The sequence below is a fragment of the Lemur catta genome, chromosome 3, assembly GCF_020740605.2.
Source record: "Lemur catta isolate mLemCat1 chromosome 3, mLemCat1.pri, whole genome shotgun sequence".
NCBI classification, from domain to species: Eukaryota; Metazoa; Chordata; class Mammalia; order Primates; family Lemuridae; genus Lemur; species Lemur catta.
Window position 1 is genome coordinate 34412065 of NC_059130.1, and position 12919 is coordinate 34424983.

The window sequence follows — 12919 nt, forward strand, 5'->3', positions numbered from 1 at the left end:
ATTGGTGAAAACTAAATCATACTTCACAGATGAGCAAAATTTCTTCCAAAACACTGGCTACGAATACAGGGTTTCCAACTTTTTATTTTGCCAGGTTAGGAAATTAACACAACAGCCAGAGCCACAACAACTATCATCTATCCTAATTATAATTTTATAAAAGGAAGGACATTTAAAAACAAAACTTTGAAGTGTAAAAAAATTATCTTGGTTTAAAGGTCACTTGGCAAATATATATATTTAATTTTGTATCATATATAGTACAAATATGTATTTTACATAAGATATAAAGTATATGTGTATATGTACACATGCATATATATAATTTCTGCACGTTTATATCTATGTTTGTGCATATTCTCATTTCACTGAACACCATTGAAAACTTTGAGCTGCACCTAAACGGAAATGCACTGATTAGATGATGTCAATGCAGAAAGGAAGGAGGTTCTGCATGGAGGGGCCCTGGATCTCCGTCAATATAGAAAATGGCTTATTAGGCCCAGCACTGATGAGGATCCCTAGGTTGATGCTGCTCTTCAGATATTTGTATCCGGATATGTCAGTATCAAAGTCCTTAAGTTACTGGCATTTTAAACTCCATGTTCTGTTTGTGTGCCTAATATGCTAGCAGAAACCTTTCAACACAGCTGGGACCAAAGATTAATTTTGTAATATGAAATTCCTTTACTTAGATATTACATTTTCCAGGGCGAGATTGGACACATGATACAGTATTTTTAATTTTCACAAAAATAAGTTTATTATGAGTCAATACTCAGACATGTACACATGCATACATAAATTGTCTAGATCAGTAGAAAAACTTATTAATGTACTTTTTTTCTAAGCAAAACCAACTGAACTTCTGAACCCACAGAGAGCTTCCATTTTGGATTCCCCAAAGACCCTTCCTCCATTCATCCTCTTCTGCTCCTCTTTTTTCAGCAATATTAAAAATGTTGTATCACAATCCAGCAATTCCATTACTGGGTATCTACCCAAAGGAAAAGAAGTCATTTTATTAAAAAGATATCTGCACTGTCATGTTTATTGCAGCACAACTCACAAGTGAAAAGATGCAGAATCCACCTAAGTGCCCATCAATTCCTGAGTGTATTAACAATATATACATATACCATGAAGTACTACTCAGCCATTAAAAGAAATGAATTAATGTCTTGCAGTTTGGATGGAACTGGAGATCGTCCTAAGTGAAGTATCTCAGGAACGGGAAAACAAACACCACATGTACTATCTAATAATTTGGAACTAATCCATGGGCACAGAGAGAAGTAAAAGTCATTGGAAATCAAGCAGGGGGAAGGGGAAAAAGGGGGAGGGGTAAAACCCTACCTAACGGGTACAATGAGTACTCTTTGGGTGATGGGTGCACTAACAGCCCTGACAAGCATTATAAAAGCTATCCATGTACCCCATTAATATTTTGAAATTTAAAAAATATTGTATCGTGTGTCCGTCCAGTCACTCTTCTGGGTGGAAGCTGAGTCCTGTACCAGATCTAAGCAAGCGCTAGAACGGGAAAGACTCGCCTCGCTCGGGGCTGTCAGCCGCGCCCTGGTGCACGGAAAGAGTGGTGCCACCGGTTTCTAAGTCAGCCTCGACCACAGTGTTTTGGAGGCACACTGTGAATTTTTTTTCTTCTGTGAACTAACTTGGAAAGGAAGTTAAGCTTCACTTGTCTCTGTGGCGCAATCGGTTAGCGCGTTCGGCTGTTAACTGAAAGGTTGGTGGTTCGAGCCCACCCAGGGACGGAAGCAACAGTTTTGTGAACTCACGGTGGTTAGGACCTTTGTGTCTTGAAACTTCTGCAGTAACCCCTAGAACCTCTGCAGTAACCCCCAGAACCCCTAGCCGCTGGCCTCTAAGCTGGGGAGTTCCCAGCTCCTTCCTCACTCTAGGCACATTGCTAGCGGTTTTGAGGTATTTGGTGCAATTAGGGCCGCAAGTAGGTTTTTTGGCAGTTTAACCACTGAAGTTGCATCATGAAACTGATGCTTTCAGAAAATTTACCAAAGGAAGTAAGTACTAACAACCCAAAAATGAATTCTGTATCTTTTCCACCAAACTCGTACCTACCTTGCCTTTGTATATCCTAACCTACGAAACGGGCACCATGTCTGGAACCTGGGTCCTTAGTCCCGCTACGCCCTTCTTGCTACCAATTCTTGGAGAGTCTGCCTCCTAAATATCTTCCGATCAGGCACCTTCCTCTCCTGCTTCACCGCCACTTACTCCCTCATTACTCCTTTTGGGTTACTGCATACTACCTAGCCACCCTAGATGGTTCCGTCTTCAACGCTCCTCTCCTATCCCTCCTCCAAGTAGCTGCCAGAGAGTCCTTCTCGAGTACTGTACAGTACAAGATTAATCTATTTAAACTCTGTCAATGGCTTGCAGGGTCTGATACCATCTCCTTAGCTTGGAAGGCAGTGCCCTTCATGATCTGGCCCCGAAACTCTCTCCTCTCCCTCACTGACCCTTTAGACCCAACAGAACCCAACCGCTTTCTTGAACTCATACTCTGGCTTTTGAATCTTTGCCCATGGATCTTCGGCTTTTCTCCTCTTCTTTGCCTGGCAAACTCCAATCCTTTATGACTACACCGAAATTGAGCCTTTTCTCGGCAGCCCTTTCTTCACTCTCTTCTTACTTACCTGTTTTGCTCACTAGAATGAAAGCTCCTCCAGGGAATGACCCTGTGTTGTTCATCTGATACCCTCAGCACCTACACTCAAAGTTGGCACATTGTAGGTACTAAGTAAATGTGAGTTGAATGTCCAAGGTTTCCAAATACACTTGTCTCATGTCTGAATCTCAACTAATATTTACATCTATACCTAGCTTGAATCATCTTGTGATAGAGCTCATGATTCACACAATCAGGCTGACCCTCTACCTCTGCCCTGGCCTCTATCTCCTGACTCCACTGTGCCTTTTCCTACTTGCCCCAGTGCTCTAAAACTATCTTTAATTCCCACCTGCCCTCCTATCCCGTACTGCCCACAAAAAGCCCCCTTCAACCAGTTGTCTCAGCAAGATTTGGAAAGCAAGCAGGCTAACTCATATGAGTTGTGGTGAGATGGTTGCTGAAAGGGGAGAGGGGCGCAGTTCTCATCAGTCCAGACCAATCTCTGATAGAATTTTGGACAAAGAGAAGAAAAGATTTTATCACTTATATTTTATTACCATGTTTTTTTCCATCTTCTAAGAGTAGCATGCAAGATATTATAAAATGCTTTACTGGAATCAAGAAATGTTCTGTTTAAAACTTCTAAAACAGAAAGAGATAGTGAAAGCTTTCCTCCGTGAGCAGCAATTGTGTTTTCCACTCCCACTCCACTGGTGTCAACATGCTGAGAGATTTCAAAGTTTCACAATTTACTCAGTAGAGCTCACTACATTTAGTATTGGTTATCCAAAATTTGTTTGATAAATGAAGTAAACAAAGCTATACTTGAATTAGACACCGAAACAGAAAAGCTGGTTTTATTGTCCCTGCCCCTCCTCTCTAATTCTTACTGCCCTGGGCAACAAAGTCGTCTTCACCCCCCTGCCCTTTCCTTCCTGTGTGTTTGTGGTTGGCTCTTTCATATCAGACTTTCTCAGTTCAGATGCTGAGATATCTGTTCACTTAGCTTAAGCTGAAACAGTGACACACAGGGTTTGCTGTGTGCTTTCTTTTCCAATCCCCTGCCCCCAATCCCCAGTCCCCTTTCTAGGACCATTTTCTACTCAGAGCATTAAGAGAGTTCCCCATTATATATTTGCAGACCATCCCAGTTCTGATAGAGACTCCCCTGGAAAACTCAATTCTGCATCACCACTGTGATTTCCTGTCATCTCCACCAGGGCTCGTGTTCTAGGAAGACAGCCTTCTCTCTGGGCCCAGAGGGTAGTATTTCCCCTGGTCTACCCTGGACCGCCCTGCTCTTTCTCAGCCATTCCCTTCACTGGCTCTGCAGAATCCCCTAGATCCTCAGCAGTTCCCACACTCTCATCTGGAGTTTTGGGATCCCCTGAATGCAACCAGCCCTGCAGCAACAGATGCAGACTGCTGTCCAGCTGGCTCTGCCTCAACCATTAATTCTGCTGGTCTATTTACTTAAGAACAACTCCCATACATTTAAAGGTCACCAACCAGAGCCTGTGTTGTTGCTTTGCTGTAAGGGAGTGGTCGGGAGAGAGAAAGTATTTGTATAGCCTTGACACTTCAATTCCTAGGAACGAAGCTACTCACTGGGCTTCACTGTTGGCACTTGAAGATCCCAGGCCTTTCCTTTCCACTGGAGATCAGGAGAAAATAGAGAATTGGGTGGAGGGCCCTCAGCCCAGGGTCTGAGTTGTGTTTTTTCTGCTGCTCACAGAGATGCCTAATGGGGATGATGAGGTCGCAAATCCAGAGAAAGTTTCAGAGATGCTGCTGCCACTGCTCTTATTAGCCACCAAGGGATAAAGGGTCATTTGTCCTGAGGGTCCTTGCTCCATTTAAATTTGTGGTCCTTCCAGTCCCTTGGTGAGCTTCGAAGGTTTCTCTGCAGAGAGAAATACAGTCCCGTGTCCACCGCAAACAGGAGTACCATTACCAGGCAGAAAGCGATTTGATGCCAGGGTGGAAAGGATGGTGAAACAGATGGACTTGTCGAGCCTAGTAGGAGAAGTAGAGGTATGAGAAAAATGACAGTCATTAAGGCAGAAATTGGGAACAGTGAGGTCGCCAGTGGAGAGTCTTCCTGACACCTACCAAGAGACAGGTTGCAGGAATGGTGGGGAGTCTTGGGGAAGCCTTTGCTTCTTCCCAGGGACTCCTGATCTTGGTGCTGTCTGAGCAGAGTCACTCTGCTTCTGCTTATTTGATGGAGATGTGACAGGGAATGTTAGCAAGTTACGTTGTAGCTAGGTTTTGTGTGACAATTATGAAATTGTCAGACAATGCTGTTGTCTATAAACTGGGACAAATTTGTGGATTTTTAGTTTCAATTTTTTAACTCTTAATTTTTATGTAATTTCAAACTCAAAAATATTTACCAGAATAGTATAAAGAACTCTCATATATCCTTCACCCAGACTTGCTAATTGTTTACATTTTACCCCATTTGCTTCATTATTTGCTCTCTTTCCCTAACCATATGAGAGGATTTAAAGTGTAATTAAATTATTTTTATACAAATTATGGCATTGTTTTGTCAAAATCTCAAAAGGTGTTTTGCTGCCTTTATACATGAAAATTGTTTAAAATTTAGGTCTTGGTCCAGTTCCAGATAGAAGTCCAGGAATACCATGCTAGGTCTCTGACCCTGGAGGTTGGCCCTGTAGAAACCAGAGATGTTTTCTGGGTGACTTAATGGGATCCAAAATTCCAACACAGGATATTAGTACCTGTTCAATTGTTTAATTTTACCTAATGGTTAAATATACAGGCTTTGAAGTCTTTGGTGTGACCTTAGGGACAAATTTTATTTACTTATTTATTGCACCTCAGTTACTCCATGTAAATGGAGTCAATATTGCCTATCTAATAACATTGTGCAGGTCAATGATCAAATTAGGTGCATGTAAAGAATTGTTTAGCACAATGTCTAGCACAGTGAAAAGTGCCCAATAAATGTCAGCTTACCTTTGTTACAGAAGAAGAAATTGGGGTTCAGAGAGACTAAGTGACTCACCCACTGTCACATGGTCAATTAGCTGCAGAACCAGAACCCAGCTTCCGAGCCCTTTCTGTGAGGGGGACGAAGGGCTCCTGCTAGTTTAGCTCTTGGCTAAGACTTGGATGAAGGTGAAGATGGGCCAGCATGATAGGGACACATGACATTATGGGTGTGGCTGGCGTAAGGACAGGTGTATTTATTATTATGTATAATATTATTATGGGGAGGAAATGTGGCTTCTGCTCCTGTTATCACACTGAAGAGTGAATGACACTTCTCAGCTATCTCTAAGGAACAGGCTGAAACAGAACTGCAAACCTACCCAGCAATCAGGAATTCTCAGGGTTTCTGCTGATCACCAGTGGGGAACCCTAGGTAAAGAAGTCTGTGGAAGAGTTGGAAATCTCCTCCCAACTCATCTTCCCAGTGTGAGTGGAGGCTCCACACACAGGAGGCTGTGGACACTCCAGGGTTGCACGTGTCTCACCTTGAACGATGATGTTCATAGTCTCTGAAGACACGTTTTTCTTTCCGACAAGCCCTCTGCAGAAGTAGGAGCCACTGTGATCAGGTGTGGCTGTTGGTATGTGGTAGTCAGAATTCTGATGAAAAAACCTTCTGCCTTTGCCATTCTGTAAATATGTGACTGAATGCACCAAAGTGTTCTTCCAGCTGTGACACCTCAGATGAATGGGCTCCCCCTGCTGGAACACCCACCGAGGAGCCTGGAGCACCAGCCAGCCTGAAAGACACAGAGACCCCAGGCCCAGGAGGCCTCAGCTCTTAGTGCAGAGCTCTTGTGAAGGGGACACTCACCACCCAAACCCTGGGACATCAGGGGAAGCCAGACTGGAAGCCATCTCTACATAGCTCCCTTTGGGGAAAAGCTGACTAGGCCCTGCAAAAGAACTCAAGTCACACCAAGACCTTTTATATAATGGGGAAGACAGATACACACACACACACACACACACACACACACACACACACACACACTCACACACAAACAATCAAAACAAAAGGTTAGAGCAGAGGGACTAAGTAATGAGGTAGGTGGGAAACAATGTTGGGAATAGCTGCAGAATCCTTAAGTGCTAGACTTGGATTTGCTATGACAGGTAATAAGGAGTCACAGCAAGTTCTGAATCAAAGAGTAAAAATTGCATTTGAAAATGATTATTTGCCCCATTAGAGAAAAGGTAGATTTCAGAAGGAATAGGTAGTTGTAGGAAAATTGAAAGACTTCTACAACAGTCAGGAATAAGGTGACTGAGTGGCCAGAGAAAAGGCTACAGAAATCGTGAAGGGGCACTCAATGGAAAAGTCGGGTGGGGAAAGGCATGACCGGCAGTGCTTGTGACGGTAATTGGTGGTTTCTGAGGGTCCAAAGGGCCTCAGTGAAACCATCTTCATTGCTGAGCATCGCCTTCAAGAGAGAAAATTCTTTTTTTTTTCTTTCGGAGAGACAGAGTAGAGTTTCACTCTGTTGCGCTGGCTAGAGCATAGTGGCGTTGTCATAGCTCACTGCAACCTCCAACTCCTGGGCTCAAGCAATCCTTCTGCCTCAGCCTCCCAAGTACCTGGGACTATAGCTGCACGCCACCATGCCCAGTTAATTTTTTCTATTTTTAGTAGACAGGGCATCTTGCTCTTGCCCAAGCTGGTCTCAAACTCCTGCCTCAGCCTCCCAGAGTGCTAGGATTACAGGCATGAGCCACCGCACCTGGCCTGAGAAAAATTCTTAAATCACTACGGCACTTGTTCTCACAACCATTTCACCAAGTGATCAGACTCCACACAGACAGAACATGAAATCATGGTCAGGAAGGGACCTGAATAATTAAAAATGATATTATAGATAAATATTATAATGGCATAAGAAAATACTCATGAGATAATAAGTTAAAAAGGCAGAATACAAAAAGTATATATGCACAGAAAAAAAAGGAAGGGTATGGACTTAAATATTAACAGCGTTTTTTTCCTAAGGCAGTAGGACCAAAGAGTTTTTTAATTTTCTCCTTTTTACATTTTTTTTTTTTTTTGAGGCAGAGTCCCACTCTGTCACCCGGGGTAGAGTGCTGTGACATCAGCCTAGCTTACAGCAATCTGAAACTCCTGGGCTCAAGCAATCCTTCAGCCTCAGCCTCCCGAGTAGCTGGGACTACAGACACCTGGCTAATTTTTTTATTTTTAGTAGAGACAGGGTCTCACTCTTGTTCAGGTTGGTCTTGAACTCCTGAGCTCAAGTGATCCTCCCACCTCGGCCTCCCAGAGTGCTAGGATTACAGGCATAAGCAATTACACCCTGCCCAGAAGGTGATCGTTATTGCTTATTTTATTTAATTTATTTATTTTTTTATTTTTTGAGACAGAGTCTCGCTCTCTTGCCCAGGCTAGAGTGCCGTGGGCATCAGCCTAGCTCACAGCAACCTCAAACTCCTGGGTTCAAGCAACCCTTCTTCCTCAGCCTCCTGAGTAGCTGGGACTACAGGCATGTGCCACCATGCCCAGCTAATTTTTTTTCTCTCTATATATATTTTTTAGCTGTCCATACAATTTCTTTCATTTTTTTTTTTTTTTTAGTAGAGACAGGGTCTTGCTCTTGCTCAGGCTGGTCAGAGCTTAAACAATCCGCCCGCCTCGGCCTCCCAGAGTGCTAGGATTACAGGCGTGAGCCACCATGCCCGGCCTTTATTGCTTATTAAGATGCATTATTTTTCAAAAGAGGTCTTGTGCCTATATATGCACTTACTTTTTCAGCAAAGAGATGAATTATTATTAGCATAAGATTATCATTGATATTATATATATGTATGTGTGTGTATACATATATATACATATAGTCCAGTGGCCTTTGAGGAACATTCTTGTTCCAATCTGTCCTGTCATGGACTCACTCTCTCTCTCTCTCTCTCTCTCTCTCTCTCTCTATATATATATATATATATATATATATATATATGTACACATATATATAAATAATAAATATAATAAATTCATATATATATATTAATTCAACCAATACTTTATTGAGCACCCGCTATGTACCAGGCATTGTGCAGACTGGAGATACCAGACAAGACACATGGTCCCTAACCTCAAAGAATCTACAGTCTAGACATAGAAACATACACAGAAATAATTACAATACAATGTGATAAGTGCTTCAACAGGCTGAGAACAAAAGACTGCAGGGCCAACGAGATTGAGATAAAGAAATTCTGCCTGAAAAAGCAAAGAAAGCTTCTCAGAGGAGGAGATAAGCGAAAGGGGTGCTGAAGGATGATCAGGAGTTTGCCTGATGAAGTTAATTCTCATGGTCACAGTTTAATACAGCCCTCATTGACCAGACTTCTAAAGCCAGTTTCTAGAGCCAAGTTCAAGGCAAACTAGTAACTACCAGACTTGATTTTTCTATTGTTTCCTCTTGGTAAATCCCCATTTTATTGATCTTAGGTGGCCATCTCTCACCTAGCTAGATAACTGACATTTCTTCTTGTAGCTCTGTAAAGAGAGGACCATGTCAGGTGGATGGTACAGGCAGAGACAAAGGAGCCATGAAAAGGAATTTCAGAGGCCCATTTTTTTTTTTTTAACTCTGTTGCAGGTCCACCTCCTTCCTCTCCAGGCTTGTTTGACCCATAGACATTGTACAAATGCAGCAGCCATGGAAGTAGAGTCAGGCTTGCAAGGTTACCCTGCAGCTACCAGGCTATGGGGTGTGATTCCAGGGACACCAGGAAAGACTCCCCCCTCCAAAATATTTCCCCTATCTGCTTCTGGTGCCTAGATTCTGTTAATAGTATACAAAGACTTTCATTCCATGATTAATGTGCAAGCTTAGCATGTATATATCTCCATTGGGAAAGGTATCAATTGTCAAATTTACTCTGAAGTGTAAGTTTGAGTATGGCATTGAGGAGGACAGAGAGATAGATATGATGCTAGACCATTAGGGATGATTTGGGAGGCAGCTATCAATGTTATGCCCTGACCTCCAGATGACACATTCACATTGTATGCATTCAGTGTGTGTGGTGATTCCTAGAATTGTGCAGTGCAGTGGTCCTCCATCTATTATATGGCAGGCTTTGACATTTTGCCTAAGGCCTACTTATAGCTAGTACTACAACTCTGATATCATTCAGTGGGACCATAGATTATCTCATCTTAATTTTATTCCCCAAGAACATCATCTTTTGGCTCTTCCCAAGTATTTCAGGGCCCCTTGTTTCATCCCTTTATTGGTGAATTCCTTCTTCCTTTTCACCAACTCACCGTTATGGACTTCTAGCTGCACCGGGTCACTGAGCATGGAGAGGGATGTCTGGCACCTGTACTCTCCGCTGTCCTCAACTCTGGCAGCTGCAATGAAGTAGCTCGAGTTCTGGCTTGAGATGAGGCTCCCATTGTGAAACCACTCTGTGGACGTGTTTCCAGGAGAGTAGTCCCCCTGGCACTTCAGAGTCACACTGTCATCCCGGAGCACCCTATCCCATGAAGGCTCTAGGAACACCACAGCCTTTGGGGGATCTGCTGAGAAGGCAAGAGAATGTGGTGTGAGGACAGGGAGAGGAGCAGGCCATGTGCTGGCATTCCCAGGGAAGCTCAAAGCCAGAGTGAGCCCATTGCAAACCCACACTTGGTGACTCAGCCTGAGTCCGTGACTCAACATTAAAGCATCTTTGCCCCATTTTTGGCTTGCTAGGTAGCTTTTTTTTTTGAGACAGAGTCTTGCTTTGTTGCCCGGCCTAGAGTGCCGTGGGTATCAGTCTAGCTCACAGAAACCTTAAACTCCTGGGCTTAAGCAATCCTTTTGCTTCAGCCTCCCGAGTAGCTGGAACTACAGGCATGTGCCACCATGCCTGACTGATTTTTTTCTATATATTTTTAGTTGTCTAATTTCTTTCTATTTGATTTTTTTTTTTTTTTTTTAGTAGAGATAGGGTCTTGCTCTTGCTCAGGCTGGTCTTGAACTCCTGACCTAGAGCTATCCTCCCGCCTCGGCCTCCCAGAGTGCTAGGATTACAAGCGTGAGCCACCGCGCCCGGCCAAGCCTGCTATGTATCTTGAAGAAAACTGGCCAGAGCAGCATAAGGCCCACACCCACTGTGTTGGGGGAGCTGTTCCTGCTCACACCCATCAGCAGTTTCCCATGCAACAGACATTTCCTGATGTCCTGTGGACGTTGCACCCATATGTGCCTCATTTGAGCAATCGAAGACCATGAAGCAAACTCACCAGCCTGCATGCCAGCTGAAACTGCAAGAGAAAAAGAATGAATCAAATATTGAGCAAAAGCGGATGGAGATCAGCATGCCTGGAGTGTCAAGTGAGTTTAAAACTTCCCTACCTGCCTCTGCCCCAGGAGCCTGGTATTCCCAAGAATCAGGATTTCTAGTGGATACCTCTCCTGCTGCCTGATCTCTGGTCTCCAATGTCCATGCTTCCTGCCCCACCATCCACCCAAATCCCTATTTTCAACACCATTCTCTTACTCCTTGTTTCCTGTTCAAACTCACAAATTAAGAGTACTGACTGAATTTCCCTGAATCAAGCCACAGAAACAACCTCAATCCAAACTTCCCAGAAAGGGTAAAAATGAGAAGTCATGGGGCAGGGGTAACCCTGGAATATCAGACTGGAAGAGACCGACCTTAGGGACCATCTAAGTCCAAGCTCTTCAATTTACTCATAAAGAGACCGAGATCCAGAGGGGTGAAGTAACTGATCTTGCTCCTCTTCACTTCATGACTATGCCCAAATTAGAACGCCCTCCAGAGTCCCATCCCTTGGAGGGGTCCCATCCCTGACCTCTAAAGGAGTGTCTGAGCCACCCAGGGCATTGTGGGCTTCTCCCTCAGCCAGAGAGCCCCTGACTTACCTAGAACTAGCAGAGCCATCTGCAGTAGCAGCTGCCACATGATGCTACACTAGCGTAGACAAGTCACTACAGATATGTGGAACCCTAAAGGGACCCAGCTGAGTAGAAAAGAGGAAGTAAACACTCTTTTCCCCAATCCCCTCATCAGTCACTCACCAGCTTCCGTCACTCACCAGCTGCCTTTTCCGGGAACATCATCTGACTCCCGAATCCAAACACTGACAAGTGAACCCATGATAGGGCAGGAACAGGAAGGAAAGAGCCTGGAGGAGAAGCTAAGGCAAGCGTGGCCCCTTTGCTTGGCACAGGTCTGCAGCTGAGCACCAGGGAACATGGACAGAGTCTGTGAGAGTGCTCTCAGAAGTCCCAGGGTGCTTGCCCCCATCTCCTGGGTTGGGGTCCACCTAGGGCCAAGAATGGCACAGCATGACCCTGGGTCTGAAACTCAAGGGGGAGGGCCCTTCCATGAGGGGTCCTTTCATTCTACCCAGAATTTCTCACTCCCCTGCCTGGCCCACACCCATCTCCAGCCAGCCTGCATACAGAAAGAAGTAATTTAAAATCTTCAGACGACTAGAAGTATCTCTGCCTCGACATTATCTCCACCCACATTTTCTTTCAAAATTCAAAATGCACATTCCCCTGGGGTATGTAATCTACAGGTGCTATTAACTTTTTTTTCAATTGGTAGAGACGGGGTCTTGCTATGTTGCCCAGGCCTCAGCCTCCCCAAATGCTAGGATTATAGGTGCAAGCCACTGCACCCAGCCTATTAACTTCTTAGTGTGATTTTGGTCATTAGATTCCCATTGTCTGTTAGAACAAACTCAGGCAGTGGGAGAGAAATGGGCCTTGGGAGGAGGAAACACCAGTGAAAGGCTGAAAGGATCATAGAAAAGGTCAGGGGTAGAGGAGAGAAAAGGAACTTTTTACCTTCCTCATGGTGCCACCAGGGCTGTGCTGAGCCACACTAGTGCAGGTCAGCCCAGGCCCTCGGGCCCACTGGGTCCAGCCTGGTCTGGGAGTTTAGTAGCCAAGGGCTCTCGGAGGGAGGTCCTTACAAGAAAAGGAGGCTGCATAGGGCCAGGAAGTGGTAAGAATGTTAACTCCTTCTCCTATCTCCGCATCCTCCCCCACCCCCCAATTTGTTTACTCTCACATCAGTCTGGGTCCCAGACAGAAAACCAAGGGACCCCACTTGGTAGTGCCACTCCCCCAGCGGGCTCCTGGACTCCCAGGACACATCTTACCTGGCTTGGAAAAGCCCAGGAGATGAGCAGCAAACAGATGTGTGCACGTGACACTTGGCAGGGGTGGAGCAGAGTCAGGGGCTGGCACAGGTGCCCGATGACCTCTGCCT

General features: G+C 44.6%; 1 protein-coding gene and 1 non-coding gene across 8 annotated transcripts; one reads left to right on the top strand and one right to left on the bottom strand.

Annotated features, from left to right (window-relative positions):
- The first annotated feature begins 1701 nt into the window (after positions 1-1701).
- TRNAN-GUU lies at positions 1702-1775 on the top strand. Its single transcript has one exon. It is a non-coding gene; the product is annotated as a tRNA-Asn (tRNA).
- A 1408-nt stretch (positions 1776-3183) lies between these two features.
- Positions 3184-12684, bottom strand: FCGR3A (Fc gamma receptor IIIa). 7 transcript variants are annotated; one of them, XM_045547186.1, is made up of 6 exons: positions 12493-12684; positions 11733-11963; positions 10917-10937; positions 9954-10211; positions 6160-6414; positions 3184-4669 (listed from the first exon to the last, which is right to left on the bottom strand). In XM_045547186.1, the coding sequence occupies exons 2-6, from the start codon at positions 11755-11757 to the stop codon at positions 4482-4484; spliced, it is 747 nt and encodes a 248-aa protein (XP_045403142.1). In that variant the 5' UTR covers positions 11758-11963; positions 12493-12684; the 3' UTR covers positions 3184-4481. The 7 variants fall into 7 exon arrangements, with proteins under 7 accessions (XP_045403142.1, XP_045403144.1, XP_045403146.1 ...); XM_045547188.1 differs by having other exon boundaries at positions 9954-10208; positions 12493-12683; XM_045547190.1 differs by having other exon boundaries at positions 11716-11963; positions 12493-12682.
- Positions 12685-12919: the final 235 nt, after the last annotated feature.